Below are 18639 nucleotides of genomic sequence, written 5' to 3'. Positions count from 1 at the left end.
GGTGATTCAGTCTTTGCAACAAGGTGAAAGGCCATAAAAACTTTGCCCAAATGTCTTTTGTAATTGATTAGGAGATTGTGTTCCTAACAGACCAAAGTGCATCTTCCAGTGCTCACCATGGTTTGTCCTTCGGGTGCCCAGCAAAGGTTGTGTCAGCACCTCTTCCCCTTTGTCTAAGCAGGGAAAAGGAAGTGCAAAAGTGCTTTTAATATCCACATCTCTCTCTTTTTTTTGTTTCCCTCAATGTAGATTTCTAGTTCCAAGACAAACCCACACACTCTGTGCTGATCCCATTTGATGTTGTTCACCAAACGTGGGGCTGCTAATATTCATCCTCTACCTGGTGACCTCCCGCTGGGGACAGCACTCACCTGAACTCAGTTCTCAGCAGTTTCACAGCTGAGTAGAAACAAACCTGCAAATGCCAGTGACAGGCAGAAGAAAGTTGACCTCAATGTTGCCTTTCTGTTGTTTGTTTGGGTTTTTTTCACCAGTACTAGACACTAAATGCATCACATGGGTTTTAATTAAATGGGGTCAGACTCAATGGTCTCTGGAGGTCCTTTCCAAGCCCTACTGCTCTGTGATTCCAGGATTATTAGTGCTGCTGAGTGGCCATTGCTGCTGAGCTCTGGTGGGGCTGCTTCTGTGTCATATTTTGAGGAGGGCTGACTGACTCCCATGGAATTTCCCACTGGCTTCCAGACAAACTCTGAAGAGGTCCATTGTTTCATTCCCAGTATCAGGATCTCTGCCATGCTGAATCCTGCATCTGGCATGCTGATTCATGGGGGGAAAGGAGCACAGTGCTGTGATGCCAGGGTGCTCCTCTTCACTTACCCCTGTGCCCAGCAGGGTCTTGTCTCCTCTCTTTGTAATAAGCTGCAGCAACCTCAGCCCTGCCATGCCTCAGGTGCTCTGAGCAGCTCATGGGCCTAGTGCTGAGAGTGATCCAGGAACAGGGGCTTAGCCCAGATTTTGGGGTCTGGAATATTCTGGGCAACAGAATGGGACTTCCAACCCCTAACATCTTGTGACCCCAAGAGGGAACATTTCTGAGCATGATCTCCCACCACTCCAGAAGTCTTTCTAGCTTTTATTACTATAAGAAGCAACTCTTCCCTGTTGCAGCAAAGGGAGTTGTGCTCTTGCAGCCCCGTCCTAGAAGTAAAACTTTCCCCATGACTTTGACGTAAAAAACCAAACCAAACCAAACCAAACCAAACAAATCTGTTCTAAACCAGGAGAGTTCCTTCTGATGCTGGGAAAAATGTTGCATTTGTTCCTGCTGGCTCCCCGGAGCGTCCAAGCTTACGCAGTGACAACCTTGCAGCTCATAACTGAGTTCCGTTTTCATGATTTGCAGGGCATGATGCCAGGCAGAGGCCCTCCAAGCAGAGACATAAGCCAGATGGCAGGGCCACAAGTAGAAGGTAGACCTTTAGATGGTGGGATGGACCTAAGGCTCGGTCCTGGAAGAGCGTATAGGAGCGGCCAGGGCAAGAGGAGGCTGAGAGGAGCCATGCACTTGAGTCGTGTGGCAGTCGGTGCCCACAAGCCGGTGGGAAGAGCCGAGTCTGCTCGCTCCCGGTGGAAGAAGGCCAGGATCTTCCCACTGATCCTGCAGAAGGTGAAAGGTGGGAGGAAGGAGTCCAGCTATGCCAAGCTGATGTCGGCTGGCAAGGCAGAGGAGGAGAAGAGCATGATGATCAGGGGCAGTTACTTCCAGAAGTCTACGGATGCCAGGCCCTCCATGAGGAAGCTCAACCACGTCTTGAAACGCATCAGCGTCTCCAGGAAGTTTCAGGAGCCCTTGAGCAAAGAAGGAGAGGATGAGTCCAAATCAGGGGTTTCAATAAGCATCACGGCGGAGAGTGAGCATGAGGACAGCGACCAGGAGAGGAAGAGGAGGAAGCACGCTTCGGATGAGTCCTTCAGCTCCGAGTCAGAAGACAAAGACTACTTGAAAGTAACTCTAGACCAAGATGAAGCCACTGAAAGTACTGTGGACTCGGATGAAGACTTGGAAGAGTCTGAGGAGGAATCTGGATCCAGCTCTAGCAGTGAGTCAGAGGAGGACTCATCTGAAGAGGAGGACGATGAGGAAGACTCCAGCAGTGACGAAGATGGTAGCCTGTCGGTGAGCTCCTCTACCGAAAGCTCATACAGCAAATCAGGCACCAGCCGGTCCAGCAGCAGAAGAAGCACTGAAAGATCCAGCACAAAAAGCAGGGGAGGCAGCAGCCGTGGCAGGGCCAGGAGATCCAGCCAGAAATCGAGTGTGAGCTCGACCGCATCAGGTAGCGACAGGGACACGAGCTACAGGAAAACTTCAGGGTCCAGCTACAAGAGCAAAACCTCCTCTGCCAGCCTGGAGATAGAAGACACGATAGAAGAGGTGTCAGAAGAAGATGAAGATGAAGAAGATGTGGAACAAGCCATCAAGACAGCAGACAACTCCAACAAGGCAGGCACTCAGAAGTCCAGCAAAGCAAAGACTGCTGCTGCTGAAGGCAAGGGAGGAAGATCAGCTCCTCGTGGGGAGGGTAGCCTGGATGAAGGCGCAGAAGAGGCTGACACAGATATTAGTGACAGGAAGGAAAGTGTGAATAAGAATGAATCTTCCTGCCTGGAAAGTGAAGTCGGTGCTACTTCCAAAGGGACCGAAAGCAGGAGCACTTCTGGCCAAACTGCCTCCTCCCCTGACACGGAGAAGCAAAACTCTGACACCACTGTGAAAAGAAAGCAAGCAAGAAACAAGAGCTCCCAGGAAACCAGTCAATCCCAGTCAGAGGAGAGCCTGGACACCACTGTTAGGGAGTCAGAGACTACTGGTGACTCCACATCCTTTTGACAACAGGAGGTGGATGGTTTGCAGTAAGGAGTGGTCTTGTTTGCTGTGCCTTCTGTGTGGTCTTTCCTAACACAATACTCACTTCAGGGGCAGCCAGAAGGAAAATATCAGAGCTCACTGTATGGGATTAGGACTGTAGAAAACCAAATTCTGAGAGGCTTCTCAGGCAGTGGGTCTGGGAAGATGGATTTTCGCTGAGCGAGGCCACAAGGAGTCCATTCGCTCTGCTCATGTCAAGTGTTGATTCTGAGAGGGGATTGTCTCTGCATTATGCACTTGGCTTGAGGTCTGAGGAGCAGATTGACAGACCTGAGGGCACAAAACTGCTAAGGGGCCTGTCTTCATGTCTGTCACAAAATGGAAAGACAGGAAGAAAAAGGGACAAACCAGGGAATTCAGTGAAGAACAGGAATGAGGATGAGGATGATCAGAGGGCTGGAGCACCTCTCCTATGAGGACAGACTGAGGGAGTTGGGGCTGTTCAGTCTGGAGAAGAGATCTCCAAGGAGATCTCCTTGTGGCCTTCCAGGATCTGCAGGGAGCTACAAGAAAGCTGGGGAGGGAGTTTTTAGGATGTTGGGGACTGATAGGACTGGGGGAGATGGAGCAAAACTAGAAGTGAGGAGATTCAGATTGGATGTTAGGAAGAAGTTGTTCCCCAGGGGGGTGGTGAGAGACTGGCACAGGTTCCCCACCTAGCAATGCTGTGATGATAATATTATTATTATTATTGTTTTAAAACATCTGTTTAAAAGTTTGAGGCAGCCAACAGCAAAGTCACTGAAGGGGACCCATCACCTATATTTTCTCTTCTGGTGTCTGCCTTTTAAGGTCCAGTAACCTGTAATAGCTGATATCAGTCACAGAGAAATCTTCTATCACTTTCCTTAGCAGAGTTCTGTCTGCATCTGGAAGCAAAGAATCAGCATCTAAGTGGTTGTAAAAAGCAGCTTAGCTTCTTAAAAGTAATCTCTACCTGTTTGTACCTTGCATGGTTTTCTTCCTCCCAAACCTGGCTCTCCTTGTGTGCATATGCATGTGCTGCAGTGGGAGTGAAGCTGTGGTGGTGATCTGCTGCCTCAGTAGCATCACGGAGGTTTCCTTTTTAATCCAAGGCTTCTAGGGGCTGGTTTCAGTCTACCACAAGAAGGCAGAGCAATTAGAATTCAAAATAAATAAGAGGGAGGTAGTGGCACAGCAATGTGGAGGTTGTTTCCATTAACCTTATTGTGGCCTTCCAGGATCTGCAGGGAGCTACAAGAAAGCTGGGGAGGGAGTTTTTAGGATGTTAGGGACTGATAGGACTGGGGGGAATGGAGCCAATCTAGAAGTGGGGAGATTCAGATTGGATGTTAGGAAGAAGTTGTTCCCCAGGAGGGTGGTGAGAGACTGGCACAGGTTGCCCAGGGAGGTGGTAGAAGCCTCATCCCTGGAGATTTTGAAGACCAGGCTGGATGTGGCTGTGAGCAACCTACTCTAGTGTGAGGTGTCCTGCCCACAGCAGGGGGTTTGGAATTGGATGATCCTTGAGGTCCCTTCCACCCCTGACAATTCTATGAAATAGAGTTACAAAATCCAGAGTCTCATTTCTTCACCATCTTCCATTTGACAGCAATGGATCTCCATTGATCTTAGTAGACTGGAACCAGCACAAGGCCTTAGATCAAGCTTATCTTCTCCTAACCAGCCAGTTTTGCTGGACTATTCCCCTTGTGTAGAACTCCAGATCTTTTTCTGATGGATGTGTTGTGCCATTTCTGCACTGAACTTACAGTGCAACAGTTCTTTGGAAGGAAACTTCTAATGCATTTCCCTGTTAGTACTGTGGGAGAATCACTTGCATCAGCAGGCTGAGAGAGCTGGGGTTGTTCAGCCTGCACAACAGAAGGCTCCAGGGAGAACTTCTAGCAGACTTCCAGTACCTGAGGGGGCCTACAAGACAGCTGGGGAGAAACTTCTTACAAGTGCTTGTAGTAAGAAAAGGAGAGGAAATGGATTTAAGGTTCAGTAGAGTAGATTGAAATGGGATATTGGAAGGAAATTTTTTAGAGTGAGGGTGGGGAGACCCTGGAATAGGTTGCCCAGGGAAGCTGTGGATGCCTCTTCCCTGGATGTGTTCAACGCCAGGCTGGACAGGACCTTGAGCAGCCTGGGCTAGTGGAAGGTGCTGTTGCCCGTGGTGGCAGTGTGTGTTGGAACTAGGTGATCTTTAAGTCCCTTCCAACCCAAACCATTCTATAATTCTATGATCAGTGTCTTTTGGTTTCTATTAGAAAAGGTTTTTACCTTTCTTTCTAAGAATGACATGTACAGAAGTTTTACTTCTGAGAGCAATGTCTCTGCTCTCAGGGTTCTGCAAAGAAGGTACACCTCAACTGAAATGTGAGCACAGCAAAAAACCCAAACCCAACCCAGATTCCCAAACCTCAAGGAATCCCTTCCAGATTTTACACTGTCTGACTCACATTGAGCTCGTGAAGCAAAATTATTTGATCTGTCTTCCTGACTTCATCTACTTAACTTTAGTGCAAAGAATAGTTTGTGTGCTACAAAAATCAATAAACAAAACAATAGAAAAAAAATATCTGAGTAGAACCTAAGAGGAAAAGTGCAAAGACCAAGATAAAGTGAATCAACGAGACAGCGAGTGACTGATTAATTGGGGGTTGGACTGGATGACCTTCAGAGGTCCTTTCCAACCCAGACCGTTCTATGGTTCTATGATTCTATGGTTCTGTGATTCTGTGGTTCTATGATTCTATGATTCTATGATTCTATGACTGTGGTTCTATGATTTTATGATTCTGTTGTTCTATGGCTCCGTGGTTCTATGACTACTGTGGTTCTATGATTCTATGACTCTCTGATTCTATGTCGAAGTAAAAGGCAAAATAAAGAACAGGAAAAGGGCAGGGGGAAAGTAAGCAGCGGTGCTGAAATTTAACAGCATTTCTCTTTCTCATCAAACAGTGGGCCAGAAAGAAAAGGATCAAGCTGATAGTGGACCCAGAGTATGAGACCAGCTCCACTGGAGAAGACAGCGCTCTGGATTCCAGCCAGAGGAATCGCCTCAGCAACCCCAGCACCCAACCCAACCTCAACGGGAACCTCTACATCGCCCAGAACGGCTCTGTGGTCAGAACCCGGCGTGGCTGCCTGGCCAATAACTTAAAAGTCACCTCTCCAGTGAGGCTGGGCAAACAGTTCAGGAAACTGGACAAGCTGGCAGTGACCCAGGAGGAGAGCGTGCCCCTGAGCACGTTGTCCAGGGGGCCAGCTGCCAGCGACAAAATAAACGCGAGGCCTTGTGGCGTCTCCTTCACCTCCTCAGCCACAGGGGCTGAGGGCTCCGTGGCCAGGGCAGGGGGCTCCAGGATCAAAAGCACAGAGGAGCAGGAGTCAGTTGTTGATGGTGAGGACAGCAAAGAGCCCTTGGAGTCACACAGTGAACACACACAGTCAGACGAAGAGGAGCTCTGGATGGGCCCCTGGAACAACCTTCACATACCAATGACAAAACTGTGATTTGAGTTGAGTTGGTTTGATTTGATTATTGTTTTTTCTCCTTCCCCCCCACCCCCCCTTATTTTGGGTTGTTTTTTTTTTACTTCAGTTTATAATAAACTGCACTTTTTATTTCTATACTGTGGGAAATGTATGAGGTTTGTGTCATGCACAGATGTGGGACACCACCACCACCAACAACAACCACCACCTCCAATGCTTGAAAGCCTTCAAACAGTTTGCCCTCACGTTTGTACTGATTAATCATCCTCCCCTCCTACAACTCTTGTTGACAGGCCTCCCATTCCACTCAATGTTATTTTAAGGGGATTAGGGCTTTGGTTTCTTTTTTCCTGGATCTTGATCATGCACAGACGTGGGACACCACCAACAACCACCAGCCACCACCTCCAATGCTTGAAAGCCTACAAACAAAATTTGCCCTCACATTTGTACCGATTAATCGTCCTCCCCTCCTACAACTCTTTTTGACAGGCCTCCCATTCCACTCAATGATATTTTAAAGGGATTAGGGCTTTGGGTTCTTTTTTCCTGGATCTTGATTTCTTGTTTGATGAACAAGTAAACTACTAATAAATGCACAGCACTACTTGGTTAACTTTTCAGACAGTTCTCTTCCACGCCTAGCTTGTTTCTCCTGTACGGTACTCGTGGTTATACTGCTTAGACCTTTTGTAAATTGTCTATTTCTGTTCAAGGTTTATATCCAGAGCTCTTGGTTCTGAACTCAGAGTAATAAATGAAAAAACAAATCTGTGACAGTCTCTAAGGTCCCTTCCAACCTAAGCCATTCTACGATTCTATCGAAGATCAGCAGAGCAAAAATCCTCAGCTGGCTTACATTTGAGTAACAAAAGCCAAAGTGATAGCAGTGCCCCAGGGAATGCGAAGAGAGGAGCTAGAAAACTTAAGTATGGGTGGAGTTGGAGCTTCTAAAGCACAGAGCTGTTACAAAGGATGATTAAATAAGACCCAAACAATTGCAAAGTAGAAGGAAATGTGTAGCAATTAATCTTGTTCATAGCTACCTGGCCGTGGTTTCTTAATTTTCTTTTGTGATTTTAGCTCATTGCAATTGTCCTCTCTGGCTGATTTTTCACTTGATCTCATCCCACACTGTTTCTGTTTTCTTCTTCAGGTGGTCTTTAGCTCTGCTCTAACAAACATCAACTTGCTGAGAAGACAAATGGGGTCATGGTAAAGAGGATGAGCAGTGAACAGGAGGTTCGTGTGCACAGAGGGGCCTGTGAAGGGCAAAGTGTGTCCACAGCACACAGAGAATCCTTACAGACAACTTGAATGAGGATTCTTTGTAAAATGCACCAAATAAACTGTGGCACCTGCTTGTAATTTCTAGCTGTACCTCTGTAGTGGGTTGAGGAACTATCCCCCAACATTAATTTGGAGAAAACACCCCAAAATTGCCAGACCAGCTCAGAAGGTTTTGGAAGCAAAGGAAGCTCTATATAAAAGCAAACTAAAATCCAGAAATATGAAATGCAATGAATATGTACAAAATAGCCAATATTTACATATACTTGCAATTTATAAACAACACAAAGACCCTTTGAACCCCTCTGGATTGATCCAGGGGTACTGTTCACCTCCTCCCCCACTCCCTCCCTCCTTCCTGTTACCTCACACATTAGTCAAAACAGAGATCCCCTGGCAAGACCATGGAAGAGAGAGGAAAGTTGCAAGCAGAAGCAACAGAAGAAGAAAAGAGAAAGAGAATTGTTTATGCCTCTGCTCTTTACCCCCGTTAGCAATCCAATGAATTCTACAGACCTTATCATTATTTTTCTTTGCTATACAATGTTAATTTATTTTACTTTCAGTCTTTGCAGTCAGGGATTAGGCTAAAGTTTCCCCTTCAAACTGTAATGACCTCAAAGGAGGGAGTGTGACCCAGTCACAAGTGGAATAATGAGCTGAGGAACAGCATTATCCGTGGTCACTAATGCCTAAGTGACACTGGCAATATGGAGAATTCTTATCATTTCATGAGCAGTGTGCCCAAAACAGCCTCCAACTGGTAGGTGCCTCGCCACAGATCCTTCTTGGTTCAAAACCAGCAGGTGCATCAGATGCCTCCCCTAGCTGGCTACATAGCCAGCTGTATCAGGAAGGTCTTCTCCATGCTGGGAACCTCCGGGCCTGCTCCTCTCTGCTGTGTTGTATTGCCAGCAGGTGTCAGGGAAATTGAAGGTCCCCACAAGAACAAGGGCCAGTGACCATGAGGCTTCACCCAGATGCCTAAAGGAGAGAGATTTGATCTACAACATGTCTCTTCCTCCTGGTTGGGTGGTCTGCCACTGACTTCCACCAGTCTGCCCTATTGGCCTTTCCCCTTGAGTCTTACCCATAAACACTTAACCCTATTGTCACCATCATTAACCTCAGGACACTAAAGACACCCCCTGGCAGTGAGGGCCATGCCACTCCTTGTGTATCCCTTCTGAAGAGTTTGTAGCCCTCAGTTGTGGCACTCCAGCTGTGTAGCACAACCAGCTCCCATGCAGTGGCAGATTGTCGGGACGACGGCGAGGAAAGACTCGCAGCCAAACAACGTGATTGATAAGCAAGCTTCAACTTTATTGTTCAAAGGCACGGCTTACAAAGCATCTCAGCTAAATATGCACAGATGTCATTATTCCATTGGCTATTAGTCCAGGGTTACATTATAATACCCAGCCTCCTTGCGGTTAGGACTACGTGCAACTTCACAAGCTCCTTTCTAACTAGTTCTTTGTTTCACATGCTGTTATCTTCTAACACAGCTGCAAGCACAGTCACAAGGCTATGGTGACCTTGCTGCATCAGCACACCAGCTAACTGTGAGCAGTAAGCAACAAGATGGAGTCCGGCCTACACTCTCTGTTCAAGCAGCTGTTCCATAGAACCATGTCCCTGCAATTCAAGCCATTCCTCAACAGCAGATGACAGGGAGCATCTCTGTGAGCCACCTGGCTGAAGGGTGCCAAGCTCTTTAGAACATTACTGCCCTCTGGAATGCAAACTTGCCTCATTGATGTCAAAACATCAAAATCATTGGTATTATTTCTTCTGAACAAGAAAAGCCCGAGACATTACCTCATTTACCCTTTGCATAACACATCCATATACAATATGCAAAACAAGCAAAATCAACAAAACAACAGCAATCCAGCGTAAACCTTCTTCGAGTAGGCCCAACAGCCAAGGCCACATATTTCCAGACCAGGATCGAAGCCATTGATCACCTTTAACAATTGATTATGATTCTCTAACCAAGCAAGCTTTTTATGAGCTGATTGACTGTGATCAGACAAATTAAAACAACACATGCCTTCAAAATCTTCACAGCCATGACCATGAGCTGAAAGCAAGACATCAGTAGCAGCTGTATTCTGTAAATATGCATGTCATAAACTGGTTTGATCTAAAAGCAATTGGTCTAAAATTTCAGTAGTACCGTTAGCTTGTTTAACTGACCCGCAAGCCGGTTTCTCAGTTTGCCTTAAAGCCTGTTTAACAGCAAGATCAGGAACAAAGAGAGAGGCAAAAGCATTCACCATAGCCGACCACAAGGCTGCATCATCTTTACAGCTTCCATCCAGCTGGTGCAAGGATCGTTTCTGGCGATGTTGCAATGCAGCAAAACTACTAAGCCAATCTCGGTATCGAGGAGCAAATAGGGTAAGCCTCCCCAGATAAAATGGGCCGCCATAGGCCTTTTTTGGTGTTCCTTGCCATGCTCTGTCACCACAGATCAAAAAGATTCCAGGGGGTAGAGCCTTGGATGTTTTATTGTTCCATAAATAAGACAGAGTCCCGGTGAAATACCGGAATGGAGTCTGGTCATGCCTGTGTCGGACTAGAATCTGATCAAGCCTGGGCACCCCATAAGCACCAAACATCACCCCCCCCTACATATATTGTGCCATCTGCAATAGTTACTCCTCTATATGTATCATTCCATCCACAATAGTCACCATAAACCTTACACTCCCCTTGTAGTCTAGGGCTAACTATAGTCCATCCAAGAGAGCTGTTCTGCATTCCAAGGGGAACCTCACTGTACAAGTGAGCAGTCAGGCCTTGATACACCGCGCCAAAGACGACACATGTACGAGTCCAGTTATGGGACACGTTGCCAATCCGCACAGAGCCTAATAGTTGCAGTTCTTGTGGATCCCAGGGTAAAGTAACATTCAGGCCCGCAATAAGTCCCGAGGCACAAACCGAGGTGCTGTTAGCCTTTGCACAATCAGCATACACACTATAATTTCTGAAGGCATGAACATCAAAATCAGGTACACCAACCAAGCATGTTTTAAAAGGCTCCACAGCAGACTGCAAGCTTAGGCAAAAGTCCAGATTACCCATTTGCTTGGCCCACGTGACCCACATATATAGTCCTTGGGCTGATCGATGTAATTGTCAGACCCATCAGGGGCATCATCAAAAGCAAAAGAATTCTCATTGCCTTGTGTCACTTGAGTAGTGGGATGCACCGGTCGAGTCCTCAGTTTAGGAAGGACATCGAGACACTTGAACGTGTCCAGAGAAGGGCAACAAGGCTGGGGAGAGGCCTTGAGCACAAGCCCTATGAGGAGAGGCTGAGGGAGCTGGGGTTGTTTAGCCTGGAGAAGAGAAGGATCAGAGGCGACCTCATTGCCCTCTACAACTACCTGAAAGGTGGTTGTAGACAGGAGGGGGTTGGTCTCTTCTCCCAGGCAACCAGCACCAGAACAAGGGGACACAGTCTCAAGTTGTGTCAGGGGAGGTTTAGACTCGAGGTGAGGAAAAAGTTCTTCACTGAGCGAGTCGTTCGTCATTGGAATGTGCTGCCCAGGGAGGTGGTGGAGTCGCCGTCCCTGGAGGTGTTCAAGGGGAGATTGGACGTGGCACTTGCTGACATGATCTAGTTGTGAGGTCTGTTGGAACAGGTTGGACTTGATGATCCTTGGGGTCTCTTCCAACCTTAGTTACTGTGATACTGTGATACTGTGAGTCCACTTGCTCGGAACCCTCAAAGGACCTGTTGGAGTAGACACACACATACGACCTCTGCCTAAATACCGGACGGGAGCTGGGCCCATCCAAAGTCCAGTTGTAGGATGGTGATACATAACTGACATTTGTGGACACTGTTGTTGCTGTACTAAAGAGCCATGAACATGGGCAGGAGGGTTCTTCTGTTCTCCAAAAATACACAAATGGTTCAAACCAAAGAGAACTCTCCCTAGCTTCTCCTGTGGATCTTGCACATTGTCAGATTTCTCCAAATAACATTTTAAGGTTTGATCTGCTCTCTCTATAGTAGCTTGTCCAGTGGGTAAGTGTGGGGTGCCAGTAAGGTGTTGCACACTCCATTGCTGCAGAAGTCTGTTAACTCGGCGTCCGGCATATGCCAGGACATTGTCTGTTTTTGTCTGCTTAGGGACCCCCACTACAGCAAAACAGAGTGTTAAATGCCTGATCACATGAATTGCCTTTTCACCAGCTTGTGCTGAGGCCCAAATGAAATGCTAAAGATATCAATGGTGACATGGGCATACTTGAGCCTCCCAAACAGTGCCACATGCGTGACATCCATTTGCCACACCTCATTCGGGCCGAGACCCCGGGGGTTTAACCCCAAGGCCGAGACCCGGACCTGCATGGCGACTGCATTGTGGGCAGGCTCTCACAAGTCCCCGTGCTTCATCCATTGTGATACCAAAGGAACGATGCAGACCTCTAGCATTCTGATGAAAGGTAGCATGTGCATCATGAGCTTTAGTAAAGGCATCCATTGGTACTGATAAAGACACCGATTTATCCGCTCTAGCATTACCTTCTCTCAGTTCCATGGTACCTTGATGACTTCTAACATGCAATACTGCATAGGGAGCTTCTCGCTGCCGAATGGCCAACTGTAACTGTAAAGAATAACTCGCCTAGTCTACCATTGTTGGTATCTCATAGCAGGGCATTTTCTATTCTCTGTGCTACCCCTACTGCATACAAGGAATCAGAAATTACATTGGGGGAATCTGTAGCCATTGTTTAAAGGCATAAACTATGGCGGCAAGTTCCAGTGTTTGCAGCGAGTCTCCTGGAACAGCTTCCAGAAGAACATGCTGCCATTGCCCATCTTCTTGCCATGTGACTGCTGCTCTCCTAGATTTCTTTCCTGCATCTGTAAAAACAGTAAGTGCATCTATCAATGGATCCTCACTTTGCTTTGGTACAGATATCCATTCCTGATTAGCTACCCATTTTAAAGGAGAGGGTACTGATGACAAAGCAACTTGTACACTTAATCCTAAAAGGCTTTTTTGTAACTCTACTGAATGTTGTAAAAACCAATTCAAATCTTCCTCTCTAATAGGTACAAAGATTGTGTTCGGCTCCTGTCCTGTCACCTGTCACACTCGTTTGCGACCCTTCTGAATTAGCAGGGGTAACGATTCCATTTTTGTCTGGATTGAATCATGAGGTTGCAAAGGCCCAACTATCCATTCCAAGACCCACACTCTTTCCCCTTTTTTCTTTTCAGGTTGTGTAAGTGCACCAAACAAAAATAGACCAAAATAGTCAAATCTATAGGTAAACCAAAAATTTGCTGTGATACTGATTGCTTTAGAACAGACTTTGCAATGTCACTGATTGCTTTCTGTTGTTGTTGTGTCAGCATGACTGGTGTAGCAGGATCAGTGCCTTTCAAAAGAGGTCTTAAAATTTCCAGTTGTGAATTCCTAGCGCCAATCACAGGACAAAGCCACTGAATATCACCCATAAACTTCTGAACATCATGCAGGGTATGGAGTTCCTTCTGAATAGTGATTTTTCTGTGGTTGTATAACAGACTCTGATATTGTCCACCCTAAATATTTCCAAGGTGCAGTTCGCTGTATTTTTTCTGCTGCTATTACAAGGGAACTTTTCCCCAGCTGCTCTGTTAAAAACAATTCTTGTTGTTGTGTAAATGGGTGTTCTTGTGCAATAAGGATGTCATCCATATAGTGATAGATTAATGTTTCTGGCCAAGCTCGTCGAACTGGTCGCAGGGCTGCATCAACAAACAGCTGACACAAGGTGGGGCTGTTCTTCATTCCTTGGGAAAGCACAACCCACTCATGGTGTGCAGCAGGTGCTTCCCTATTCAAGGCTGGTAAGGTAAAAGCAAATCACTTGGTATGAATATTGATAGTAAAAAAGCAGTCCTTTAAGTCTATGATGAGCAAGTTCCATCCTGCTGGCAACGTTGCAGGATTTGGCATACCAGGTTGCAAGGCTCCCGTGGCTTCCATCTGATCATTAACTTTTCTAAGGTCATGAAGCAATCGATACTTGCCAGATTTTTTCTTAATAACAAAAGTGGGAGTATTCCATGGGCTAACAGATGGTTTAATGTGACCTTGTTGCAGTTGTTCAAGAGCTGCTTCCAGGCTTTCTCTCTTTAGCGGCCACTGCTGGATCCATACTGGTTCATCAGTCAGCCAGGTTAACTGGATTGGGAAAGCCCAAGTAGTGACCGCTGTCAAAAACAGCAACTGGTTACATGTCGTGCTCCAATTTGAGTGTCACAGTATCACAGTATAACTAAGGTTGGAAGAGACCCCAAGGATCATCAAGTCCAACCTGTCTCGATAGACCTCACGACTAGGCCATGGCACCAAGTGCCACGTCCAAAAGTGGCTCAGTTGGTAGCGCATAAGAACCTTAATGGGAAGATCATGAGTTCAAGCCTGCAGTGGGCAGTAGTGTCCTCCCTTCTCTAGTCATGAGGTCTGTGGTGACAGGTTGGACTCAATGATCTTTGAGGTGTCTTCCAACCTTAGTGATACTGACTACTGAATGATACAATCTCCCCTTGAACACCTTCAGGGACGGTGACTCCACCACCTCCCTGGGCAGCATATCCCAATGACGAACGACTCGCTCAGTGAAGAACTTTCTCCTCACCTCGAGTCTAAACCTGCCCTGGCACAGCTTGAGACTGTGTCCCCTTGCTCTGGTGCTGGTTGCCTGGGAGAAGAGACCAACCCCTTCCTGGCTACAACCACCCTTCAGGTAGTTGTAGAGGGCAATGAGGTCACCCCTGATCCTTCTCTTCTCCAGGCTAAACAATCCCAGCTCCCTCAGCCTCTCCTCACAGAGCTGTGCTCAAGGCCTCTCCCCAGCCTTGTTGCCCTTCTCTGGACACCTTCAAGTCTCTCAATGTCCTTCCTAACCTGAGGGGCCCAGAACTGGACACAGTACTCAGGGTGTGGCCTAACCAATGCAGAGTACAGGGGCACAATGACCTCTCTGCTCCTGCTGGCCACACTATTCCTAATAGAGGCCAGGATGCCATTGGCCCTCTTGGCCACCTGGGCACACTGCTGGCTCATGTTTAAGCGGGTGTCAATCAGCACCCCCAGGTCCCTCTCTGTTTGGGAGCTCTCAGCCACTCTGACCCCAGCCTGTAGCTCTGCATGGGGTTGCCGTGGCCAAAGTGCAGCACCTGGCACTTGGACTTGTTAACTGCCATGCCATTAGACTCTGCCCATCTGTCCAGTCGGGCAAGGTCTCTCTGCAGAGCCTTTCTACCCTCTAACAGACCAACATCTGTTCCCAACTTGGTGTCATCTGCAAACTTGCTGATGACTGACTCAACCCCTTCAATCCAGAGTAAGAATGTCTCGGCCAATCAATGCTTCCACCTTAGGAGGTAGTTGCATTACAGTCAAAAAGGATACACAGATGTGGCCAGCAATAATCACTCGAATTTTGTCTCGACCTTTGCCGACTGACGCTGTGCCACCTACACCTCCCACACTTGTCAACATAGGTGTAACTGGCCAGTTATCAGGCCAGACTGAACGGTTGATGATGGTAATATCAGCTCCTGTGTCTAATAATGCAGTTAATTGATGTTGTTCATGTCCATTGTCCAAAATAATGGTAGCTTTTGGCCATTGATCCATGGGCATACACAATAGTGCCATTCCTCCTGTTGATCCAAAGCCTGCATCTCCTCTGGTGTTCTGAGAAATTGCCGTAGCTGCCTCTGTAAGCTGTAATGATGGCACCAACTGTGCAATGCGGCTGCCTTCAGGAATAACCAGTGGTGGGAAAAATGTCATAGCAATTACACAAATCTCTCCAGTGAAACCTGCATCAATAACTCTGGGTAAAACAAACAGTCCTTTTAGACCAGCTGAGGAGCATCCCAATAACAACGCTCCACACAGTTGTCCTCGGTATTTTACAGGTCCCATTATTCCCCTAGCGATTTTCACTGGCTTAGAGTCTATTAATACTGTTTCTATTGCTGCTGCCAGGTCCAGCCTGAGGCTGCCTGGGGTGGCTGGCTTGAGATTGGAGGCTGGTTGTAGCTGACGGGTGGCTGCCACACAGGGGCTGCTGTTGGGGTCCTCGCGCCGCTGCCCTTCGCGCTCTGCTTGAAGTTTCCCGAGTATCTGCATGCCTCAGTTGCATGATGTTTTGTGTTGCAGTTTTTGCACCACACGGATTCTACTCGACAATTGCAGCGATAATGTCCCGTTCTGCCACATCTGAAACATTTAGGTCTCTTCCGTGGTTGGTTCTCCTGGTTTGACGGTAACAACGGTGTAAGGGCTGCAAAGGCTTGGGTCTGGGCTTGCACTGTATATTTCCCTACTTCTTTTAAAGCCTCTACTATCATAGCCTGTGGTCCTACAGGAATACGGGTCATACGCTCCAGCACTTCTTCTATAGAAGCATCAGCAGGCATGGTAGAAATTATCACAGTCTCACAGTATAACTAAGGTTGGAAGAGACCCCAAGGATCATCAAGTCCAACCTGTCCCAACAGACCTCACGACTAGACCATGGCACCAAGTGCCAAGTCCAATCTCCCCTTGAACACCTCCAGGGACGGCGACTCCACCACCCCCCTGGGCAGCCCATCCCAATGACAAACGACTCGCTCAGGGAAGAACTTTTTCCTCACCCTCAAATTATATTCTTGGTCGGACCGTTACTGTTTTCTATCACACACTGACGAAGCAGGGCCCCTTTCATCCAGTCCTGAGCATTTGCCTGATCTATGGCATCGGTCACCCTATCTACAAATTTTGCAGGAGGCTCGTCTCTCCCTTGTTTAACAGACATATACAAGGGTACTGGAGGAGTTACTTTCACCCTGTTAAGGGCCTCTCCAGTGAGCCGCATTCCTATCCTTAACCCTTCCGGACCCAGCCGACCTTGCATTTCTGTTGTTGAAAAGTTTCCTGAACCCATCAGCTGTTCTACAGTAACACTGTAGTTTGGATTATTTGCAACAAATCTATCACATAACTGAAGCCAATTCGCTTGCCACAACATGAGGCTGGACTGCATTGTTATCATATGCATAACAGAGGTAATATCTTCAGGGAACAATATTCCTGAACTCCATATATAATTTAACATTTGTTTAGTGGGTTCACCATGCAGTCCACACTCATTTACTGTAGCTCTTAGTTGAGATAAAATTTTCCAGTCTACAGGGTTATATGTAGCTACAATCTCATTCCCATCCTGAGTAAAAGAAACTGGAAATGCCTGAAGCCTTTCCAAAGAATCACAAAGCTCAAAATCCTTGTTATGCAGGGCTTCCTTTTGAATAGCTAACCAATCAATCCTTACTAGAGAGGAAGCGTTCTGCTTTGGCTTAGGCTCAGAGGGAGCATTCTGTTTTGACTTCATGTTGTCTTCCATATTCTTTTGAGACCTTTCATGTATAGAATTCTCATTATTGATTTTTAAATCCTTTATAGTGGAATTACATGCCTGGAGAAGAGGAGACTCAGGGGTGACCTTATTACTCTCTACAACTACCTGATGGGAGGTTGTAGAGAGACGGATGTTGGTCTCTTCTCCCAGGCAGCCAGTACCAGAACAAGAGGACACAGTCTCAGGCTGCGCCAGGGGAGGTTCAGGCTAGATGTTAGGAAAAAGTTCTATACAGAAAGAGTGATTGCACATTGGAATGGGCTGCCTGGGGAGGTGGTGGAGTCGCCATCACTGGAGGTTTTCAGGAGGAGACTTGATGGGGTGCTTGGTGCCATGGATTAGTTGTTTGGGTGGTGTTGGATTGGTTGATGGGTTGGACGCGGTGATCTTGAAGGTCTCTTCCAACCTGGTTTATTCTATGTATTCTATGTATTTTATGTAAATATTTCCTCCTTGTGATACTGTGCAGCCTCTTCCTTCAACTCCTCATCTGCATCAGAAAATGATTCTTTCTCAGCCTTTTTAAAAGGCTGGGGAGGAGAAGCACTACATGGCTGACAATGTGGATCAATATCCAAAGGAGGAACAGATGGTGTTGTACTGACTTTACTAAAGTCTGGGAGGGGCTCCTGGTTGATTTTGACAGGATTAGAAACTAAAATAGTGCTCCCAGACGGCGGGGTAGGTACATAGTCATGGCCAAATTGATGCAATCCTCGTTTTCCCTGCTCTCCATCTAGGGCAGCTGTTGCCACTGCTGCTACCTGCTTTTCAGTTTGATATAGATCTGAACAATTTTTGGTAGCCCTCCATGGTTCCATGAGCTTACAAGCAACCTTGGCATCATCAATAACCTTATCCCACAAAATACTACCTAGATCTCTCCACACATCAACATTAAAAACATCTCCTGACGATTTAAAAAGGTTATGCTCTTTACCTAACTGTAATAAATGTTCAGGATGCTTCTTTAAATCCACATCCTCTACTTTTCGTTTCTCAAAGAAACTTCTAAATAAATTAAGGGCTACTTTGCTCTCCATACCCCAGGGATTTCCTAGTGCAGCCTTGAACCAAGAGCCTGCAGCCCTTACCCGGATGGCGAGCAGAATTCCTGCCCAGGCACGATACGAGCCCCTTACGCCAACGTCAAGTTGTACTTTGCCAGTCGATCGCTGCACAACCAGGGAATACCCCCTCGGTGCTCTCCGGCTCGCCCTTCTCCACAACAGCAGCAAGGGGGTCTCCGACAGTTCTTCTGTCCCTGTTAACCCTTTAGGTTCCTGTTCCAGGCACCACTTGTCTGGATGACGGCGAGGAAAGACTCGCAGCCAAACAATGTGATTGATAAGCAAGCTTCAACTTTATTGTTCAATTGCCCGGCTTATATTGAATATTATATTATTACATATATTCACATGTGAATATATCATATTATATTCACATGCTGTTATCTTCTAACACAGCTGCAAGCACAGTCACAAGGCTAAGGTGACCTTGCTGCATCAGCACACCAGCAGTAAGCAACAAGATGGAGTCCGGCCTAC

The 18639-nt window shown here is 46.9% G+C and overlaps 1 protein-coding gene across 1 annotated transcript in view; it reads left to right on the top strand.

Moving 5' to 3' along the window:
- The window catches only part of PCDH15 (protocadherin related 15), a 995294-nt gene extending 988866 nt beyond the window's left edge, over positions 1–6428 (top strand). The window contains exons 40-41 of the mRNA XM_054174769.1: positions 1367–2734; positions 5825–6428. Coding sequence (XP_054030744.1) covers positions 1367–2734; positions 5825–6379 — 1923 coding nt within the window. The 3' untranslated portion in view covers positions 6380–6428. The remainder of the gene's footprint in view (positions 1–1366; positions 2735–5824) is intronic.
- Positions 6429–18639: the final 12211 nt, after the last annotated feature.

The sequence above is a fragment of the Dryobates pubescens genome, chromosome 30 (assembly GCF_014839835.1).
Source record: "Dryobates pubescens isolate bDryPub1 chromosome 30, bDryPub1.pri, whole genome shotgun sequence".
In the NCBI taxonomy this organism is placed as follows: Eukaryota; Metazoa; Chordata; class Aves; order Piciformes; family Picidae; genus Dryobates; species Dryobates pubescens.
This window is presented reverse-complemented; position numbering and strand designations above follow the sequence as displayed.